The 24,063-nt window shown below is 36.2% G+C and overlaps 1 protein-coding gene across 9 annotated transcripts in view; it reads right to left on the reverse strand.

The window, feature by feature from the left end:
• Positions 1 to 24,063, reverse strand: part of Ten-a (Teneurin-a transmembrane protein) — a 454,976-nt gene that overhangs the window by 259,613 nt on the left and 171,300 nt on the right. For 7 of the 9 annotated variants that reach the window (XM_072889357.1, XM_072889393.1, XM_072889392.1 and 4 more), the window contains 4 exons: positions 21,947 to 22,135; positions 20,520 to 20,684; positions 13,859 to 13,885; positions 11,240 to 11,413 (listed from right to left, as the gene is read on the reverse strand). In XM_072889357.1, coding sequence (XP_072745458.1) covers positions 11,240 to 11,413; positions 13,859 to 13,885; positions 20,520 to 20,684; positions 21,947 to 22,135 — 555 coding nt within the window. The remainder of the gene's footprint in view (positions 1 to 11,239; positions 11,414 to 13,858; positions 13,886 to 20,519; positions 20,685 to 21,946; positions 22,136 to 24,063) is intronic. The other 2 variants (XM_072889390.1, XM_072889375.1) reach the window with 1 other exon arrangement.

Raw genomic sequence — 24,063 nt, forward strand, 5'->3', positions numbered from 1 at the left:
GGAAATTACGCATACATACCGTGAAAAATTGCAGAAACGTGATTGCAAGGGAACCCTTTAATCGACGAAAGTCGAAAGAGTTTGCGTATATAAGGGGGATATCTAATAATACATAAATGAAAGGTCAATCGCCGATATAGCTAACCAGACTTGCAGAAGGATGAAAAGAAATAACGAGCAATAACGGTAGTTCGCGTTCTTCGAATACTCCTGGCGGCTCAGATTCTTCGCGTCTACCGCCTCCGCGACTATATAAATATAATGTACTATATAAAATACTTCCATCGGAAGAGAGAACGTGAGGAGGCCGCATTCTGCAATTTAGCGCCATACGTCTCTTAATTATTATCACGACGTCGATGCCGCAGATATTTTTGCTAATTATCCCACGCGGTGCGGCCAATAGCGTAGCACGAGCCGTATATATAGGATGGCCTTCAGAATGTGAATATAACGGGTAGGGGGACCGTCGCCGGGAATAATATGAAGAAACCAGCGGGTGTACGGCGAGGGTGTTGGAGGATTGAAAAGAAGAAGAAAGGAGGAAGAGAAAAAGGGATCGTAGGCGGGGATCTGCGCGAGGACAATTTGCTGAGAATTTCAAGAACGCAACATTTCGATCGGCGCGAAATGAAATAAGCCAACGAATATTAATTCAAGACCGTTCAAGAGAAGTCGCAGAACGTGAACGCTCGATACAGATTATTTGAGCTGTTTTCCGAACAGGAGAGATTTTCCGCCATGGAATCGCGTTCTCGAGACATTGCACCGTTGCACTGGTATTCTTCGATATTTGAATATAGTCAGCCGTCGATTAATATTTAATAATTTTTATTTCATTAATTAATTTACACGTTAATTTTCTCTCTTCGTAGTTATATCGATTGTTCTAGAAAATACATTTTTTTTTTCGTAGATATATTGATCATACAAATATTTACACACTAAATATTTAATAAATATATATTTATTTAATGATTATAATTTTTATTGATTTTCTAAATATTTAATGATAATTTCTATTGATCTTATATTTTAACCTACATCATAAGACGATAGCAAATGTAATAGCTTAATTTCATGTAATATTCAGCGGCGGAAGACCTTTGTTTCACGTAGCTACGGGAAACTTTATATCCCATTCCGCTAAATCGCAATGCGCATTCGCTCACTTCGTAACGCTTTCAGGCATCGCGCGAAGATTATTCGTGAGTAGGCAAAATCTTTCGCCCCCGCAAGCGTGTTTTCGGGCAAACGAAATTTGCGCATAAAGCCCATCTGTAGAAAGCGGTACGAAGCTCACTGAGCAACCGCGAAACTTGCCGTGTCATGTGTAGGTGCATGTATATATATGTGGGTATATACGTTGATTTGCACATATGGGCGCACGTGTGGCACCCAGTAGTATAACGCGGTATGGTCACGCCATCGCCTCTGGGATTCTGCCGGTTTCTCGCATGCAACTTATGATCGTTACTAACGGAACATTATGTAACTCGCGATAAGCGCGTAATAGTTCATTCTAATCGTTATTTAAAACGCGCCCCCGTATCGTGCTGGACCTGTTAACTCCTCTGTAATCTTCCTGAAACGTTACTAATTGTATTAAGTCGACCCTGGCCCCGAGGCTGCTACGCGTAAATTTACTACTCATCGTAAAAAGGAGCAGATCCTTTTACATAGCACATTCGTACGCGAATATTTGGAGTTACTCGTTCTAATTAACGTTAAATAACACTGTGTTCCTTCATTAATGTACGAAGGAAAATGACGTGTCGTGTTAAGGTTGGATCAATTTCCGGGGGCAGACTTTGCACACGTTCGAAGATTCGTTGAAATTACACGTTTTTCGTTTGATTAATGTATTATCGAAAATATATTTTAAGTCCTGCGCGCGAGACTTTACAACGATGAGAGGAAAATCCGTTTTAACCCGTTAACGTCTTGTTCTGTAAGTTATAACGTCACGAACTTTATTCATTGACGTAAATGATTCCCCTAAATTATATTTGCGGGATTTGCAAACAAAAGTGTATCAAGAGACGGAGCTCTCGTAGAGGTTTATAAACGTCCAGGCAGCGAGGAATGGAGAAAGATCGAGTTATTAGTAATTTGAATATTTATAGAGCGGCGCGAGAGCGTTAACCGCGAATTTTTTCGTTTTAATAATCACGAGTCGCAAATTTAATTCCTGTTGTCTAAACGTTCTTCAGTGGCTACAATGAAATCATAGCGGCGCTCTGCTTAAATGTATTTCGAAGTTATTATTCCGAATAATCAATGATAAGTGAATAATTTTAAACGAAAGCATTTGCAGAACGATGATCATAAAAATAATATTGTTTGACCTTTTATTATATATAGCTGTGTCTATTTGCAGATATTACTCACACGGGACGGCGCGAAAATTCTGCGGATAACTGCATGTTTTTATTCGACTATCGTGTAGGCGAAGAGAACCGATATAATATTGCGAACGGCCGGGAAAGTCCTATTACTTTCTCCGCTATTACATAAGGCGTCGGCACGTTCGTATTACGATTCGTTTTGCTGGCTCATGTGCATTCAACTATATGCCAATATCATAAGCTTCGAATTTACCTTCTTCGTGAAATCGGTGTGCAATCTCGATATGAGAGAGAGAGAGAGAGAGAGAGAGAGAGAGAAAGAGAGAGAGAGAGAGGGAGAGAGAGAGAGAAAGGGAGAAAGTAGTATAGTAGATTCTATATGTATAACAGTTGGCTTGACGTGACTTCTGCTTATTGCATCAGACGATAAAAGTTATTTCTCTCGCATTCGCAACTCTAATTGTTAATGTCGTGTTATTGTTTTACAATAAGTATTGTAATTATTTTAATTTTGATCATTACGTTGGGAAGCGGGGTATGGACCGATCTAACTTTGGCGTTTCTAAAAATTACCAGGCGTTATATAAAATTATTTATAAAATTAGCATCAACAAGTGTCGCGAAGCGATGAAATATTTTTGGTTTTATCATTTATAGAACACGAAAATGAAAACATGATTATTTAAATGTACAGTCTGATGAAAATAATTCGAATCGAATTTTTTCAAATTCAAATTGTTGAAATGCAAACGGATAATTTAATTTTTTTATCAGGATGTTTATAATACAATTGTAGGACAAGAGGCAAAGCTTTATACTTTTGAAAAATAGAAATAAATGTAGAGAAATGATCACTTTCTAAATAGTGGCGTTAATGAAAATTAATGTTCTCTTTCAGACCGGTGAGTTTTCTATAGCTGCAGAGTTTTCGTCGTTTTATAATGCCATTCATGAAGGCATTTTAACGAATGGGATAGCTATTCTGCAATTTTTGAGGCAAAACCATTATTCAGCTCTTAATATTCTTGCCAGAGATTGTTTGCAGTATTAACAGCAATATCAGGCATGTTTTTCTTTCGCACTCAACGTCCAGCATTTTGTGCCAATACTTGTTTAACGAATACACAGTGGGCTTTAAATTGCTACTTCAATCTCAAGCGTTTTCTAATCTTGAATTAATTATATAATAATTTTTGGTTCTTTTCTCATTGATTTTCAATCGATTATTAAATACACTAAAGTCACGAAACACACCGATATGTCTAATTGAACAACATTGCAATCGTACTTAATGGAAAAAAGATATTGCAAAAGTATTTACAGTTAATGGCTGATAGATATGCTGAAAATGTTTTTGGTACGATAAATTCAAAGCAGGAATATATAAATCCGAATGTTTCGTGTATGTGCTTTTTTTACATTGAATGAAATATTTCACAGTAAATTTGCGATATGCTCATTTTGCCCGATTTAAATCCTAGTGCGAATTCCTGTTTCGAGCAATAAATCGCAAACGAGCGTCTTGCCCGTTAATTTATCCATCGAAATTCGATTATCGCGTATTTTGAATATTTGCGGTCCTTGCTCCGCGGAATATCGGAGTTTCCGCGCTCAGAGGCTGGTCGTGAAGCTCGGAAGTTGGTTATTATATTAAGAAAAAGTCTCGGTTAGCGGAAATTGGATTTCACTTTTAACCGCGAGATGGAGGTTGCTTAAGAGTCTGCTTCGCTTGCTGGATTTTGATTGTAAACTATTCTATCTCGTTTCCACACGTTCCGCGAGCGGACCTTCTCGTGCCATCCGGCCGCATTCGACCCATAGGCAGTCGTTTTCTGCGTACAGATATTATTGGAAAAATATATCGACGCTATAAAAGCCGTGGAAGCCTTTAAGCTGAAAATTGCTTTTAGCCGAAAGTGGGTGTTCCGCCGCTGCAATATTTTTCCGGAAACTAATATTCGATTCAAGGCGTAAATTCGATAATCGCAACGCGTAAGCGCACCGCATTAAATGTGGCATTAATGCCACCCCCGTATCTCTCATAAGAGTACGCATTACTGCATTGCATTTATAGCATATAGCTAGGCATTATTTTTATCGTTTATTGATCGGAAATAAATGAATATAATTCGATGATTACGTTTAAATAATTTTTATATGATATCCGATGAATATTTTTAGCTAGTCAAATTTACATTTACATTGTACTTTGTGGATGTACAGAGTAAATTTTTGAAATTTTTCATATTTGTTTCCTTTTTTTTTTTACATAGACAAAAATTTCGTGACAATTGATTCACATAATCGTGCGAGCAAAGATGGGCTCTCGTTTCAGTCTGCAAAAACCTTATAAATTTTCAGGCGAGTTAAGCGGACGATAAGTATTTCAGTTCTCTCAGGCAGCGGCGCTATTGTTGTCCGGATGATAAGATCTCGCGCTAAATCCAAGCCTGGCATCGGTACCACAAGGACAGTTTGAATTATGTCGCTTGGTACCACAATGAGCGAACTCGGTAGGGACGGTTAGGTGGACGAAGGTTAGGGGAATGTTGTGCACGAAGAAGAAAGAAGATGGAGAAAGAGAGAGAGAGAAAGAGAGAGAGAGAGAGAGAGAGAGAGAGAGAGAGAGAGAAGGGGTATAGTAAGGGATAAGATCGAGAATTTATAGGAAGAAACGCCTCACGCGAGTACGAATATACTGTTAGGCCTTGCATGAGGTATGTCTGAAATGCGACTTTGCTCAAATGTTTGTCTTTAAAGTGTGTACATAGTTCTCTTCTATATAAAAGGAATGTATTATTAATTTCCGAAAGTTATAATAAATTGGACAATTAAGAAGATATATTTTTAAGATAGCAAATTTAGATCAAGTAAAATCAAGTTCGGTAAACTTGTTATAAGTTTCGCTTGTACTTATCATATTTTTCTTCTAGTATACATATGTTGCTATACATTTTACATAACTTCCCACGAAATCGTGAAAAGTTGCGGTCTCTCATTCGTTATTTCGCGCGCGTTTCGCAATAATGGATAATCAATGAATCGAGTTGGCCCTATCTCTTCCGTGGCTTTCCGCAGAAGCATTCGAAGCCCAGTCGATATTTATCATAGGCTATAATTCTTATTAGAATAATATTGGAGGGGCTTCCCGTTCCTGCATCCGGCCATGCGTGCCTTAGTACGGAAGAGCTTCTCTTCTCAAGTGTTGTCTCTCTCTTTATCGCTTTTTCTCTCTCTCTCTCTCTTTCTCTCTACTATCCATTCCAAAATATCTCTATTTAAAGCAAAATAAGCAAAACGCCATAACCGGTGGATGTGTGTGGTGTAGGTAATCAGCAGTGGCCGGTAGCAGCAGGACGGAAATTGCGCGAAACTAGTGCGGGCCCTATACCGCCGGGATTAGTCTGTCTAATGCGCGTCCACCGTTACAGAAGTTCACTCGGATGCTCTGAAATATGAAGTGGCTTCTACGCGGTTCCATGTTTATTCCACCGGTCATATCTATCTTCTACATGGTCGAAGTGGTGTACCGGACGCAACTATGACATCGCGTTTGTCCGCTTTGAGAGGTCGTATCATTTGGCGGGATCGAGTTAATCTCGTACTACTTCTCGAAACAGCTTCCTTGGCTGTTTTAGCAATCTAGCCCGGTGGCTAAAAACAGAATATTGACTGCGGTCGTCTCCCGTGCGCTTATCAAATTGATATAGTATAGCTTATACTATATCCATGTATGAGATGGATTTTCGCTAAAAGTTTTCAACAAAGTTTGAAAAAAAAAATTTTTTTAATTAAGTTATACACATTGTGCAACTATCATAAGTTTAAGACAAAATAATAAAATTTAGAAAATGCATTATCGCAATAAAGGTATTCTAATTATACATAATGCTATTTTATATGCATAAATTGCGGCAATACCTCTATTATGCTCTGAAGCGCCGATAATTGACGCAGCATTTTTCTTTAATGAAGCCTTTAGAATAAAATATAGGAGCTAATACAATTTTTATGAAGTAGAACTCCATTAAATATCATTTTTTCAAACAGAATTACAGATTGAATAGATTAGTGCAAAAATATATTAGAAGAAATATACTGGAACTAAAATATTAAACTTTTTCATATCTTATTTAGAGGAAAAAAATATTAGAAGAAGAGAATTTTATCACTTTTTGATCTCAATCCTTTTTATTATTGTTTAGCGATTAAATACATAGCAATGCTTGCAAATTTTTATATAAATTATATTAAAATTATAAACGTTTAGTTCGAATTAAATTAGCCAATAATAACTGCAATATTTAATCCGTAATTATGGCAACTCTAAAGTAAATACTACTGAATTTTCAAGAACGGTGAGAGCGTTTCGTCTGCGCAAAGTGAGAATTTAATAGCCAATGAGACTATATGCTCTTGTATGTTCCCCTTATAACATCCTGAACGTTCTATAAATTGTGGAAAAGCGTCCTATTATATTCTCGTCGCTGGTGTGCTCGTTTTACTTATCGTCGGAGATGTATCTTGCATCCTTAAGCCGTGCAATAGGTTAAAGGCAATTTGTCACGGTACGCGTTATCGCCGTCGTAAACTTTCTTCTTTCATACTACACGCAGAAGCGGGCGTGTGCCTTTAAAATATATATATTTCCTATCAATTTCATTATTAACTTATTAGAAATTTCATGCCTTTCCTTTTATTAAACATGAAAATGTAATGTGCATTCATTATTGCACACAATAGCGTGCGAATAATATGTATGGCGTTATTTTTGAGTTCTCACGTAATGCCTTGTATACGAAACGTAAAGGGACAATCTGAATATGAAAGAGGATCGATAAAGGATCGGTTTAAAGGATGCTCGGAAGGATCGAGTTCGAAATCGCTTCAATGTTCTTGCTAGCGTTGATGCAAGATATAATCGACGGGCGTAACGAAGTTGCCTCGGAACGACGCTATGACGTAAGTACTCGCTGGAAACGGAGCGATAATGGCACGACATGGCTCGACGTGGCGTGCGCACCAGTCTCTAATAAATAGTAATTAGCGAGCCGGTAATTAATACAGAGCGATTCTAGCAGGCAGGCACAAAGCATCGCGCGCAGTCTTTACATCCCTATCTGCGATCGTCTCTCCGGTCAGCCAACCGACCTCAAGGCCCACCCACTATTTTCCGCACCTTCTCTCCTTCCCCTTTGTATTTTCTTCGTCTTTCTTTCTCTCCCTTTCTCTCACGTGCGCAATGACCTCGGTGCTAATGCGACGATTATACTAATAAAATTTCCGTCCACTTTACGGCGCGCGGCGTCTATGCTGGGGCGAGACATTAGGAAGTGAGGAACCCCAGAAGAAGGCAAACATTTACCCGCCTTTCACCCTCGCGCGAGCAAACAACGGCTCGTAGATCGAGTTCATCCTTCACAGGATGTGAAAGTTCGAAGAGGAGAAGGAGCGATAGTAGAAATTCCTGTTGGAGCTCGAAACGATTAAAGAGACCCTTTGAAGCGTCATATCGCGATGCGGCGCTTTCTGGGAAATCAGCTGGGATAAAGTGGTATATGACGGTCTCTCATCATACTAGTAGCTAATGACCTCGCGCTTAGTTTCGATGTAATTCGCGTTCAGTTTGATACAGTACGCGAGGATTATCAAACGACGTGAAACTCATTTCGAAGTTTGCTTGCTAGTATAATACTTTACGTTTTCATTAATTAATTTCATTATTAGTTTCGGATTTTGGCGATTAGAGTGTCATTCTGTCTACTTTCTGATAATATAAATATGTAAATTAGTCTTGTGAGTGTACAAGACATAGCCTGTGCCATTATAAATTGAAAATGTTATCGCTGATATATTTTGCATTTAAGAAAAAATCTAAATAGAAAGTTTTATATAGTTATATATTGTATAATACGTTTAATGCGCCGTCTTATTTACTGTAAAGCTATTGGACGGATAAATTTGATCTGGAATTATATTCATAATTATTTTAGCAAATAACCCGTTAACGAGAGAAAGAGATGCGTGGAGAGACCAAGTGTGAATATTCGCGTGCGCTTCGTAAACTTTACAGAACTATGGTGGCCACTTGTACTTAGAGCAAAGTTATGAAGTGTCATTAACTATAACTGTATCTAACTTCCTTAGTTTGAGTGCATCTCCAATCTGTTCATTACATGATTTTCTCTCGTTACACTCACTTCGCCCTTTGTAAGCACAACTACGTTATTCGATATAGCTAGTTCTGTAGCACTCTCTCTTGACATTATACCATGAATTGTCATGTATTTGAGAATCTTATAAAATTTTCAAAATTAAACATTTTTTGTTATACACGGTGTATAACTGGGAAATTAATAAAACCGTTATCTTATTATTCGATACAAATGCAATCATTATTACGAGAAAATTATTTGAAGTCTCCCTGGAGTAATCCATTGTTACTTACCCAGGTGAATTTTGATGGGCATATCCCGCGAAAAGGGCATTGAGAGAGTTATCTGCTATGCACGGCATCGCCATTGCGCGACACCGCCGCTCCCCGAGGTGCAACAATAATTATTTCTAATTTCCAGTTATGCAAAAATACGCAAAGCTTAAGTACCCTAGATAATAATATTGGTCTCTTCCCAGGCACTCCCGGAGGTAACGTAAATTTTTTCTCACGAGAAAATATCTAGTCGACCATTGAGAGCAAAAATAATTTCGAAACATTTTCAATATAAGTCGAGGTTACGTGATTTCTTATTTTTTTCATTGCACGTTTTAAAGAATTGTTCTGATTTGTAATTGAATAAAGTTATATTTTTACACTTTTTCTCCGTGAACATATGTATATATATATATATATATATATATATGTGGAGCTCATTTGATATTTGAGCAAAAAATACTGTGTTTTATTCACAGATTTTGAGAAAACTATGTATCGTGTGTCTGCTGATGCCGACTGTGAGATGATAAAAGGATGAAATTTCGCATGTATAATTTAATATGCGTAAAATACGAAAAATCTGATTACACACATGCATCGTAACCACAGCGAAAAATACGTAAATGTTTTGAGAAAGTGCGCAGTGGAAACAAAACAATATATACAGGCGACAGAGACTATTTTATTATCCACGCAAAAAATATTATTTGTATAAGCATATTACAATGTTCACATGGTTTGTTAGTCACCCTCTCTCACGATTATGATATTATCTGGAAAATATCGCGTTTCACGTAACTTTTCGAGCGTCACTATTCCTCCTAAAGTTTTAGCACTTCGACACAGTTCGACGAACTTGAAACAACGGGATTACAACATCGTTCCTATTTGAAAGTGCGTATATATTATCTATCTCTATAGCGTGTATCCAGTGCCGCTTCACTGTGTGTGTATATATATATATATATATATATATATATATATATATATATGTGGATATGTGCGCGTGTGAACGATATAACTTTCAATAATTTCCCGAAATAGCAGCAGGTTTGGTACTATGCTTCGAGCGGCGCATACATATTTTATAACGTGGGGTTACATTATATTCACATAAAGCACAGCGCTATCCCAAGCTTTGTCTGCATATTGAGGTCTTTATAACAGCAAGTGGTTCACATCAATTAGTAATTGGCACGGAAACCAGTATGTATTATTAAATCGCGTTGCATCGCAGAGCGCGCGTATTCTTTGCATGAGAGAGAATCGCTACATTTGGTCAAACTTTGCGCGCTCCGTTAAAACGGTCCGGATTATCGAGAATGCATTACAATAAATTCCCGTGTAAGCATAGTGAGCCATGTGCGCATTCGATATACTGGCGAAACACTTCGCGTAAAATCCGAGTGATCCCGTGGAAATAAAGTGCGTCGGATAGCGTTCCGTTGTATTTCCATCAAAGACCACGGGTTTACGCATTTCCAGTATATTTTTTTTTTTTTTGTTCCGTCTATAAACTCGCGATGCCGGCATATTTTTCAGTATTCAAATAATCCGTTATTTAAATTCATACGTAATATATTACAACGATATATTATAATATGTAGGTACTATTTTTTAGATGTATTTTTTTTTAAATTGAAAATACGCAGTTAGTTGTTGTTTGCGTGGGAAAAATTACAAGGAGTAAAAATACAATCGAACTTTGCAAACTACAATATCGGCGGTCTCATTAATTGCCATCGCGCACGAGTAATCGCGCTTGTCAATATCGCGTTTCTATTATTATACAAGTGTTTAGCGCAGCGATACGTGAATCGAATGCGACCGTACGTTAATCGCACATATGTAATCTCTATGCACATGCGCGCAGCAATGTTCAGGATCGTCACGACCAGCACAAACGATGTTTAGTCGTAGCAATATACTAATGGTATGTACATAGAAATATAGAGAAACGAATATACGCTGAGTATATTTACAATGAATTAACGGGTGCTTTAACGCAAACCTCCCCCTTTCCCCCTTCTCCGCCCCCCCCCCCTCTTTTATGGTCTACAACCCATTAGTTTAAACAGATACCCCACACTGTCGCGCTCGCATCTGCACATCTACATAATCGGTGCCGGAGTATGCACCAAATTAAACACTCTCCGCTGAAAACTGAACTGTGTTATATAACGGTATCCACGGGTTAGCAGAATGGATCACATTACGATTCGATTTTCATTATGTTGCTCTTTTCATGGAACGCTCACACCATATCCATTTACGCTAAATTATGGAGGAATAAATATGCACTCACGCGCGAGTATAAACTTAAACTTTAAAGAGATCTTTTATAAAAGTGTGTGAACATTTAGATGTATTAATAGAAAGTAATACGTGTAAGTATATATAATCAAAAGTGCTGTAATTTAGACAAATGTCATTAGTTATTTAAAGTGTCGTTACTCACCCGAATACGTCTCGGTCGGCATTTGATCACTTGGCACAGTGAAATTTCCTGATGCATTTGGTGGACAACCATTTCGGTTTTGTTGCGTGCGTAAAGTATGCGTTGCGTGTAAAGATGGTCCGCGCGGCGGCACTTCCGGTGGCGCAGGTTCTGGAGGCGAATCCCTACCAGTATCTGAGAAAGCAAGACATTACATTTGTGTCTATCGGATGCCTAATGTTTCTTATAGTACAAATTGCACTTTTATAAAAAACGTAATTTGATAAATGATATATTAGATAACATATCTATATCGAATATTGTTTTGCATAAACGCGTACTATGGAATTGTGCAATAGTTGTGTTAAATCAGATTAAATCAATCATTTAAGAAACCAGATTATTCTTGTTATAATATTTAATAAATTAAAAAAAACTTTTTAAAAATTTTTTACTTTCGAAAAATTTAATTTTATTATTTTGTTAAGAGTTATATATATATATTTGGTTTCTCAAATAACAGATTTATTGAATACATTGATAAATTCAAACAATTTGATGTTTATCTTGTGGGTTATTGATTAAATGATTGTATCGGTTTAATTCCATCCATTTTGCTGCATTATTATTCTCTCTTACATTGTGGTATTTGTGAAATTCTAGTCTGGCCACATTAGAAATTCTGCGAGCAATTAAGCGGCATCAATAATTAGACATCTTCTCGCTACATTTTATGCATGCAAATTCAAAGAATCTATCTGCAATTACACTATGAAATTGATTACTCATTATGGGCAAAGGAGTGTACAAGGCATTACTGAATAATAATGGAGTACTATAATTGAGATATTAATGAGGTATTGCAATGCTAGTATCATTAACCATAAATGCGCATTAAAATTATAACGTTACGACAATGCTTCTCCTTTAGCAAATGTCATATAATCACGTGTATGAGTTAGTAACGGATGTATTTTCTGAGATCTTCGTAAATTCTTGTGTTTTAAATATAAACTAATTATGACGAGCTTTAACAGCAATAGTAAAAATTTTCCATTTCTAACGGCGTCTTCTCACCGTCGGCCCTTCGGGGCTCAGTGTTGCGGATTCTACAGTTAAGTTACTTATAAAGTTGTTCAAACTTGAAAGGAACTTCACCAAAGAATAATTAAAGTTACCTAAACATAAAGAGTACAAAAGAGCGCCTACCAGGCATGGGCAACAAAAATATTTGAGAGAATATCCATGAAAAGTTGGTGTCTTATAGAGAGGGTCAGCATAATTGATATTCAAAAATAATAAAACATTGATTTAATTTTTGCTTAATTAATTAGGTATTAATTAAATCAATGTTTAATAATTTTTTTAATGTATTAAGTACAATATATTCAAAAAATGATGATTATAAACTTTATATTATTAGGTTGTTACAAATGAAATGGCCGTTTTTCATAATTAAATTTTTCATATTTGTAATTCAACTTTTTTCTCTGTAGATATTTATATGTATCATTTGAAAAGTACATATCTCTTAATGCAAATGCATAACTTTATTTATATTATAAAATATGTTTAAAAATCAAGTTTTCTACATTATAAAAAACAAAAAAAAAGAAATTTGAATAATTTTTTGTATGAGTTCAAACATAATACGGCCGAGATAACGTAATATAAATTATACTTTTGATTAAAGTATTGAGAATGAGCGAACTACTAGACGTTGGTTTCAAATTGACGGGAAAATTGTTTGAAAGAGATGACGATGTAAAATTGTTTTTGGAGAATTCATTGCGTATCGTTCTCTAAATGTCTATCTATACATATAGAAAGGCATTGCAGGACTTGTATCATATTAGAAGAAATATATTGAAACAGATGGAGACTATTTTGATTAAGAAAATATATGTATATATATTAAGTTTGTAAACGTTTCAATTTAAGAACGAAAAGTGGCCATTTTATTTGCAACAACCTAATATATATTATATATATCTTGACACATTTTATATTTGTACGTATACTAGTTATGGGAATTAGCCAAAACAGCCGATGGTGACGCAATAAACCGATACTATGTTGAACATATATACATAATTGGAGCAATGTATAACCATTAAAGGTTGTTAATGTTACAGAGCACATTATTGTAAATCAAGTTTAACTGCAATACAGTGGTCTATCGCGCTTTCGTGAAGCTACGTAACTTGGTTGCGGTAACTCGGATGTGGGATAATGGAATTTCGGTCCCTGGTCCTGCGGATTAAAATCTATTAAGCGAGTCGTTATAACTTATGGATGTATGTTGTAGATGTCAAGACAATTACTCGAACCACATAGTAAACAGTACTGAGTTTAACATCTTATAATTATCGCGATTCTTTGCATTAGTCAAACGAACAACTTTGTTTAACAGTTAATGAGTACAACGTTATATAAATTTTTGCAAAAACAATAATATACAAAATATATGAACAAAATAATCTTTGCAAAATTATATAAAAACACCGAAATGTTTTTATTTCATATTTTCTCTTACGTCACAGTTGTTATATAATGTTGTATTTTTGTATAATTCTTATAAAATGCTAATACACATCAATTAAACGATAAAACTACTTTTTCTACTGATTACTTACATACCTGTAAAATAAATAGGCCTGGGCAGACCTGTGTGCCAAGGAATGTGTAGAGAGAAAAGTGCATTAGTGCGGCGAGATTAGCATGTGCATATGTGAAAATTTCAACAAAAAATTGCATCATGCAAATGGGATGATTAGCTAAAATTTAACATATTATATACAATAGATTATATACAATATATATATATAGATATATTTACATTACTGTACTAGCTTACGTTAAGCAAATTTGCATAAAGACGTACTCGGACGTTTTGAATGAAAAGTCACAATTTTCCAATTGTATATTTGAATACTTCATTAAGATTTTGCAAACAGTAACATTAGTTATTGATGTGGGATAATAATAGGTAGTATTAACTGGTGCTTCCTCGTCGACAGAATTATGGATTTTCCATTAATTAATTGATGCGCAAAGTGAACATACCAGACAGAAAGGAAGGTGCTATTTCGTGATTAATTTAATAAATTCACGCGAAAGATGAAATATATCACAAATGCATATCAGAATGCGATTGAACCGAATGACATCGAAGCTTAATGCAATCGTCATGTATGTGAACCATACGATAATAATACAATTGCAATGCGCTCTTTTACCTCTTGACAAAGAGGCTTTGCACCGAAGCTATTCAGGTTTTTCGACGATTTTCGTCGTTATCACTTGACCGGATCACTTGAATCGGAATCTAATTAATCGCAAAAATTATAAACGCGATAGAGGAATTATTTCTGCGAAGTCATGTGGAAGCTGCATCGATATTTTCTGTAATAAGCAGTAATAATCGCTTAATTAAACCAAACTGTGAAATGCACAATGCGTAGCTGTCATCGCCAGCCGCGTCTGTCGCATACCTCGGACAACTTTACCATCGAAATATACATTTGTTCCAGTTATATTGAACAATTTGCCGGTGCCGTTCGAGTGCTCGAAACACCTGTAACGCTCAATTACAAAGTCGATATCGCATCGACGATGGACAGGAAAAATCTCCGGTACCGCGATACCGTATCGCAGTAGAAAGTGCGCCCTTTGAATCATTACACCGTGTTATTTTATGCGACTTATATGCTTTATAACGATGCCGCACAAATTGCAGAATACATTCCGGCTTCGTGATCTTTACACCATTTTACATGCGTACGTGCAGCATGATATAGTACCGAATTAAAGCTTGGGTAAAGGTACATATTTGAGGAAGATTCTTCTGAAATTGCGAAATACGCTATGAATATAACGTTAAATCGCTGGAGTGCAGGCGAAAGAGTTAATACCGTTTAAATTTATTTCGCTAGTCAAATTGCCAAAAGGAAAAATCTCGGTACAAGTTCAGCGAAATGTTATGATTAAGTGAATTTTTAGTAAAACAAATTATATTGACAACAAATATCTTTATCATGTTTTTATTCATGTTAATGTATTATATATATATACTATCTCCTTTTATTTTACATGAAACTTTGTAGATTTACAGATTTTCACGTAAATTCTACTAAATGACTTATTGTGCTGTGTATGTAAATTTGTCAGCATAGCTAATTAAACGCAGCAAGGATAGGAGATAACGTTGCCCGCATGTGAAGGTTAGATCAATACGATTCCAGCCAATTATGGCTAATACTGGTACATCATTGATCAGTGGTCAAACCGCGTTACTGTCTCTCATAAAGCATAGGTTAGCGTTTACATAACGCGCAAAATAAATCATGCAGTTTCTGATGGCGATAGGCGCAGTGCAATCTAATTTCGCAAAATGATGAACATGATATAACTCTATAATATAGATTTCGCTATTTACATCGTACGGCTTACTCCATATGGCTGAATTTACATGTATGTATTACATTCGCATCAAGATTCGTTCATTTATTTATGAATTTTAAAGTTTCTTTTTTTAGAGTTAAAGATAATTGCTTTGCGTATTTTATATTTACTAATTGTAAAATTTAAGTAGTTTTAATCACACATGCACGTAAAATATCTGTAATTTTATTCGTTGTAAGTCCTAAATTTTTACGTGAGATGTATATACAAGTAATAAAATATGTATTATCGAAGCAGTTAAATTATTTTAAATATTTTATTTAAATATTTTTCAATTAAAGATCTCTTAATTTTGTCAATTTAGCGAAATTTACCGATATTACTTTGGATTATTATTACAGACGTGATACGCGTACACATAGAGCTATTTGGCGTTAGTACGACATCTAATTGGACATATTATTGAGTAATATAACGTCGCCGGGGCGGTATGTCTTGGCCAATCGTTTGGAGCCAATTATGTAGCGTGCGCATCACCGATACCGAGTTCAACCGAGTTATCCCTTGTCCGCGGGCGGCGAGAAGGGTTAGTCAGACAGTGCAAGGGGATGCAAGACAGGGTAGCCGACAGTGACTTGATGCGGTTAGCGATTCGCGTCTGTAATTCGATTTGTCGGTCTAACGCCTCCGCGTTGGAGAGTACACATTCATGTAAATACGAATTATTTGCCGGTACTATACCAGCGTAGAGCGTTGCCGCGATGGTAGGTACTGTCCGATGACCAGTCCAACGAATCGTTCCGGCTTGACTCCTTCCGGACCAAACAGTCTAATAAACCGAGTTAGCATTCGTGAATGCTTCGTCCGAACTGTCTCGTACAATTTCTGCAAACCACGTTCGCAGCCTTCATTCGTGCAGAACACACAAAATTTTAGCCATGCACCATATTTATGTAACATTGCTCAATCGGTGAACATAACAATCTTTCAACAATTTTTAACAATTTTAACAAAGTTTTAACAATTTTTTAATTGTATTTTGGGACCTTCAATATGAAAGTGATGTCGTGTTAAATCATCTGTGCGTTTCGCCAACGAAAGAGCCTCCAAATCTTTTTATTTTTAGTTATCAAAAAATAATCAATAAAAGTAATCAAATATATTCAAAGTAACATAAAGTGTTCCATTCTAGAAAATAAACTTTACGACAATGAATTCACGAAGATTGTGAAAGTTCATAAATGTCAAGTCGCTCTAATCCAAGCATTATATGATAATTTACGACAATTAAGCTCGCACATCGATTACATTCTATTTGAATTATTTACCTTAACGAATTGCGATAGCAGTAAAAAGCGACGACTCCAATCTATTTGTAATATCATCTATAAATCTAATGTTTCATTGATTTTAATTTTTGCACGGTTTTTTCATCATCGCGTTCCATTTATGTTTTTATAACATAAAAACTAATTATTTTACTTTCTACGTATAATTAAAAGATCGCATTGCAAACGATTAAATGTAATAATAGATTCGCGTCGCCATAGATATTCAGTCTAGAAAAAGGTATCCCAAAAAGAAAAGAACGATAATGGTAATGGCGAACACGGACTATTGGCATAGTTCGCAAGTGGTGCTTCAAATTATTCCTATTCGGCGAAATCTGGCATTTATCCAGCACACTTTCATATAGCTTCCTGAATGGTCAATGTAACAAAAAGTATTCGATTATAGTTAGAAATGTGATGCGAATTAAGTGTTCTTGATTAATTTTCTCCTTAAGCAAGGAATTATTTACTCTACTGTATTATCAACCGTTAAAAGTGCCAGCACGCCAGCGTACATTTGCTGTGCGCGAAGCATGATTTTTTAAAAACTTTTGCTCGACTATATGAGTCAATTGATTTCGCGCGAATTTATTCCGTTTATATGTATACATATATATATATATATGCAACACATACTGTAAAACCTACATCAATCGAACGAATTGATAGCATCAAACTTGCTGGTGCGCGTGATTCGTTCCACGGCATTAAATGTTACAACCCGCATCAGAGCCCGTCAAAAATTACCAACCATCATTGAACGATTGCGAAAACTCGCGGAAAATTTATTTTTCACCGATAGTGATTTGTTTCTGTGTATATTTACGTGGTGTGCAATTATTAATTTTTACAAAAATTGTACTTTTTTACTAATTGATATAATTGCATATACATTTCATGAATTTAATAATTGTTTGATATTCTCAGAGTAAAAAATTTAAATAGTAAATTTAAACTACAATATAATGTGATATTATAATTATGAGGAGATAATTATAATAAGACATTATTATATTTATTTTATTTATTTACTCAGTTTTTTTCTTTAACATCCATCAGTCTAAACACTCTATGTATATATTCTGTACAGAATTATAGTTGTAATTATAGTTGTGTGCTAATTTTTTTATCTTATGGCAATAAATATTCATTTAGCGAATGCGTTTTATGCTTTGTGATAGTGTAAATTAACGTAATGTAATGTTATCGGGTTTCGCACGTTCACCAATTCAATAATGCTTCTAGACTGGGTCACATTAGACTACGGCGGTCTAATGTAATATCAATCGTCTTTCTGGCGATGGCGCGCGCGCGCGCAGGGTTAACGCGGGTAAGCTCTGACCGTTGGGAGCCATTTGCTAATAGATGCCGCGACATGCCTCCATTAGACCGCAGGGACATACTGGCAAGCAATATCCCATCGGAGATTCAGACTCGAATTACTGCTTACGAGATCCTGGTAATTATACGTGGGATCTTGCCGCATCTTATATAACGCTGGTTGTCATCATCGGTATTATGTTTGTTATGTTATGCAGATACCTATTGTGTAGTTATATTATCCATTAAAAAATTACAACATGAAAAGAAACATCACTAATCTGACTAATATCTCGTTAAAATCATTTTGAAATTGTGATATATGAATCGTTGAAAATAACTGTAAATTTAAAATTAGAAAAGATGGTGAAATGAAAAACTGTACCGCTCTTCTCAAGATTATTCTATCTTTATGATATATCTTGCCATATACACATGTACATACGATATAGTTTTATTAAAACGTACGCGTTACAAATGCCCACGAGTGAACGTCAGGGATTTAATTTCACGTCACTAATTTCCACGGAACCTAACGCATAATGCGATTGCGCACTCAGGCGAACAGAAATGCAGCCTTCGAAGACTGAAATTCCGAAGATAACCGTCTATGAAAGGTGCGATGGAAGCTCGCTCCTTACCTCTCATCTCTCGCGCGTGCTTGCCTGCTTTCCATCCGACTATCCTTCGGCACCCTTTCATCCACGATCTCGTCGTCTCGCGATATCGGCGAGACTAATTGGCAACTAGCATCCCTCGAAGTCGACGTGACCGCCGTCGCCGCATCGACGCGGCGGCGACGTCGCGTCGGCACGAAATGAGATCCGGCGAAATTTCGTTTAAAACTTAGCCGACGAGCGTAAGCCGCTCTCGTCGACCGCGGTCACCGCGTCAGTTCCTCAAAACCACAAAGCTACTTTCTCTCGTCTCCTGGTTTCTGGTCGAGAGCTGCGCTCTCGATGAGACGCCAAGATAGCGCGCGCAGACGGGCAACGACGGGAGACCTAAAATACTGTTGACGTTTCGAAACAATATAGTCACTCGGGTTACGCTAACTTCGACGGTAGCCTATGCTGCCTAACTAGCCGAGCTCAGGCGCCAACTGTTAACTCCGTTAGCCTCGGGCTTGAATCTTTCTCATTCTCTCTCGTGTTCACGCTACGCTCCTGTTACCGTAGCTGTTACCGACACTGTTGGTGTTGCCACTGGTACATTACTGTATCGGACAACAATGAACCTAACTGCCAAAATAGAAGGTCCCATAGTTATTTAATGAGCCGGCGCAAAATGTAGTTTGTCGATTACGGCATTGTTCGCCGAACGATAATGCGCGACTCGAAAGCGTTTGCCTTTGCTAAGATCTTTCTTTACGGCATTTAGCCATTCCGCGGAGCTTCGCAGTCACATGTCGGTGGAAAGTGTAAACGAGGGATGCTCATAATGAGAATAATATTTAGAGTTAAAACCGCGGTTACATAACGCGTAAATGTTGCGTATCAACAACAGAGATAGTATGTTTTCTTGCGTTGTTCGAACTTATTGCTGAAATAATTGTTGATGTGAATCTGTTATGATTAATATATGATAATAATATGTAGTAACTACGTCTTGTACGTGAAATTTTTAAACGATCGAGATTAGAAATGTGATCTATCTGTAATATTTTATTTTACTGTAAACAAACAATCTCGAATAATTGATAACGCTTACATAACGTGAATAAAAGTCTTGGAAGATGCAAGAAAGTGTAAAATTTGTAAACATCAAATTCCTCATACGATTTATTTTTTTCTGTTCGCTTTTCTGAATGACTATTAATATTAAGCTTTTAACGAGGAACACGTTTACTCGAAACCCGATTTAACTTCGGCCAGGGGCTCGATACCAACCAGTAACTCGATTAGTCCGGTAATCGCATTTGAGGCATGGATCGTTAACTTATCGCACCGCGGCAAATTTTACGTCGTGATTTAAAGGGTAGATCCGCTCAGGGCGATCGGTAAGAATTTATTCTATTTTTTCACAATTGAATAGATTCCTTTGTGGAAATCTTTAATAGCACCAGTTTTATATTTCTTGACTTATTAAGATTCAATAATTACATTATATTATAATGATAATTATTTCGAGCAATTATACGAATGGCATGCGATATGATGCGATGATCATGCGTATGAGATAATAATTGTGCAATAATAAAAAAATAAAATTAATGTGCGCGAAAGAAGCGCGGAATGTTGTCTCACCGTTGGTGAGATGTATGCGAGTGTGTTCATCGGGGAAGACAGTTTCGGAACGGTCACTTGCGGTGGAACTACTGCTCAAAGCGCTTGCGTGACCTCGGCGTGTTCTTCGACCTAAGGTACCGCCGCCAGAAGTCGTCTTTTTTGCGGGCGCCGCGTAAACGGTATCTGTAATGAAGAAGATACGAATATTTTTAAATAGTCAGATATATACATGTATATACAGGGTGTATTTAATAAAAAGTTTATATTTTTCTCGAAAACCGAGACTTTCATCGAAAAATGTTTTCTACCAAAATTTTGTGACTTTGAGGGAGACATAAGATGGTGACATTGGTTTGGATTTTCGGTGTGGGTGTCAGGATTGTGTGAAGGTCAACTTAAATTTTTAAACAAGAACTATCTTAATTTTTTTTATATGAATAAAAAGGAACAATATGTAGCTTTCATATTTTTTAAAAAATTACTCTGTGTTTTCTTTACACCAATTGATTTCTTATTATTATGTATATAAAAGTATTGAGATAAGATAATCAAGAAATGAATATTTTACGAGATATTTAATATTTTAAGCAAAATTGTGTCAAATTAAAGTATAAAATTCTCAAAAACTATTCAACTTTTTGCCATTATACTTTTATAATTTTTTACACAAAATATTACAAAAAATTGATTTATATAAAAAAATAAGATAGTTTTATTTAAAAAATTAACTAAGTTGATTTTCACACAACTTTGGCATCTACATCCAAGGTCAAATCAATGGTACATTCCTCTCAAAGTCATAAAACTTTTTTGTGAGAAATATTTTTCAATAGTAACGTGAGTTTCAAGAAAAATGTGATCAGCTTCTTATCAGATACACCCTGTATAAGAAATTCTTTCCTTCAGAGAGCACCAGTTTTGCTAACGAGCGAGAGTCGTGCCGCTTAATTCAATCTTCCATTAGCGCACGTGGACAAAGAAAATTCTTGAATCCTTTAATTCTTGCGAAATTACTTTTAAAGAAACGAAATTATTTGTAAGATTAAGCGAAAGCATTTTTCATGTAAATTTACTTGTAACTTTCAACAAGTAACTTTTATATATTACAACCATAATTATATTTTAAAATTTTAATGATATACACACAATACAATAATATGACATATAATATCTACTCTATATATGATAATTTATTTTAGCACGAATAAAGATGTATAGTATTCAAAGTAGATATAGAACGCGAATTGAAACTGCAGTTATTATGTATTATATCGTATCGATTATCGTTTTAAATTGTCTCTGTACCGGAACAAACTCATCTTGCATGCGTTACAATTTTAATGTACAGTATAAAATTGCATTTGATGAGATTCATCTTGCGGTGAGCCCGTAAGTATCATCTTGCGTGCACACCAACCCGTTTGCAGTTCTAATTAACTCCCTACCATTGCCGTTGCGAGATCTCTCGGAAGATATGCTGCCGTTATAATGATGCCGGCGAGAGTTTGTGCTTTCGAGGGGAAATGGAGAAGCTTGCCGATGATTTGGTGTCAAGGTTGGGGGTGACGTTGGGTTGTCCGTGGTTGCTGCGCCTTCCGTGTCGGATCCCGTACGGTACGATCTGTCTCCCGCATCTGCGTACAAATTAATCGTACGTTAATGACATTCATTTTTATTAGCTCGACAGCTTTAATAATATATATATATATATATATATATATATATAATATATTCTTAATTAATTAAATATATTTTCACACATGCGCTAAATTTCTTAATAATATAGAACTTGTCGATGAATTAAACTATTGTGTTTTATCTACAAGTTTTTAATCAGTTAGCCTATAAATTCGTCTTATCCATGATCATACTACTTGTGGATTATCACGAATATATTTATATGAACGTGCATTTCACCTATCTTTTCACCCATCTCGGGAACAATGAGGCCTTTTATGAACGCAACCATTATTCTGTTTTAGACAGATTTCGTGCTGCGATGTTACCAACTGTATATCTCGCTTTTCTCTATCGCCAGTCGACATTTTCGCCAGCTCTCTGTCAGATTTGAGCATTTTGTCGCGCGGCACTGCTCTGATCTGCATTTGCTTAAGTTGGCACACGTCTAAATTTTTAAAGGCGCTTGTCACCAAAATAAAATTCACTCTGAGGAAGCGTGCATTACTCGGTGCGCGCGATAGCGAAACATAAGAGGTGTGGAATAGAGGAGACTTTTCTACCGTAAGAAATGTTAGTATGTCAGTGCACGTATGTATAGATACGGTTGTATTTTTAACTATGTTGACGTACAAGATGTACTAAGTTATTTCTTTGAGCTATATTCAAAACTACGCAAGGATGACGCTGAAAGGATAAAATGGAACAATATTGGTAACCGCGCTGAAAAAAGAATTTCTCTGTATGTGTCGTTACACTTTCAATTACCTTCTATCGATGATAAAACGATATCGTAAAATTACTTTTACTTCCAATTTTTAGAATCTGTCTTCGGGGTGTATATTCGATGAAAGTTCAGTAATTGAGAAAAGTAGTGTCATACTTTGTAAGGCATCCGTTACGATATATATCTGTTTATTAGAAGTAAATGATTTTGCAATATCGCGTTCGGCCTGTTAATTGGCAGATAATTGCTGGTTGCAGGAATGCACGTTCTAATTCACTATTAAACTTCGTTGTGGCGGACAAAGAGGTAAAATCATAGTGAGAAAAGGTGGGGTGGGAATTTCGTATGGAAGGGAGAACGAGATCGAATCTTGTCGGTAATTAATGAGTAAAGTTTTACAAATAGCCGAAGGCATAGTCACTAAACGCCTTAGCGAGCTCGTGAATCCCATTCACAAGCGGAGTACGCAAAAGTAAGTTTTTAATTGATAATTATCCTTTCTCGTGTGAGAGGGAAAGATAGGCGGCATCTTCAGATACCGCTTCGTTGATTAAAAACGTGAATAAGTTTAAAAATATTTTTATACACAACAAAAGATTATAAGATGGCGTACGATTAAGAAACAAAGTATGTATAAAAATTTATCTGTCGGTATAGGGAGAAGAGGACATAATTCAACTACAATATGCATAACTATTTAAGCCCGGGACATTTTATTTTTATTACAAATCAAGCGCAAATAAAAAAATTAATGTATATTTGACAATCTCGTAAATTTTCCATTATCCTGCTCTACCATTTCTTACGCGCTGAAAATCGAGGTATTTGAGCGATAAAAGAAGCTTAATAAGGCATTAATTAGTTTTCGCATTACGTTTCAAATATTGTTTGTATCGAAATGAACGCGCTCATCGGAAGCGACGTGCGACCGCGGATTGACAAATCAGATCGAGCGGGGACCTACGCGCGAGGGCGGAATAAGCTCGAGGCGACTTGCGGGTTACCTCGGGACATCAAAGATTCGAAGTGCTTTCTGCCGTCTACCTCTTCTCCCTGCTCGAAGCCGCCGTTGTAAGCGCACTCACAATATAAAGAGAGATACGGCCAAGATGGGCACCCTGATAGCCGAGATGTCTGAGAGTGAGTAGCCGAGGGCCG

This window comes from Anoplolepis gracilipes, chromosome 1, assembly GCF_047496725.1.
Source record: "Anoplolepis gracilipes chromosome 1, ASM4749672v1, whole genome shotgun sequence".
Lineage (NCBI taxonomy): Eukaryota > Metazoa > Arthropoda > Insecta > Hymenoptera > Formicidae > Anoplolepis > Anoplolepis gracilipes.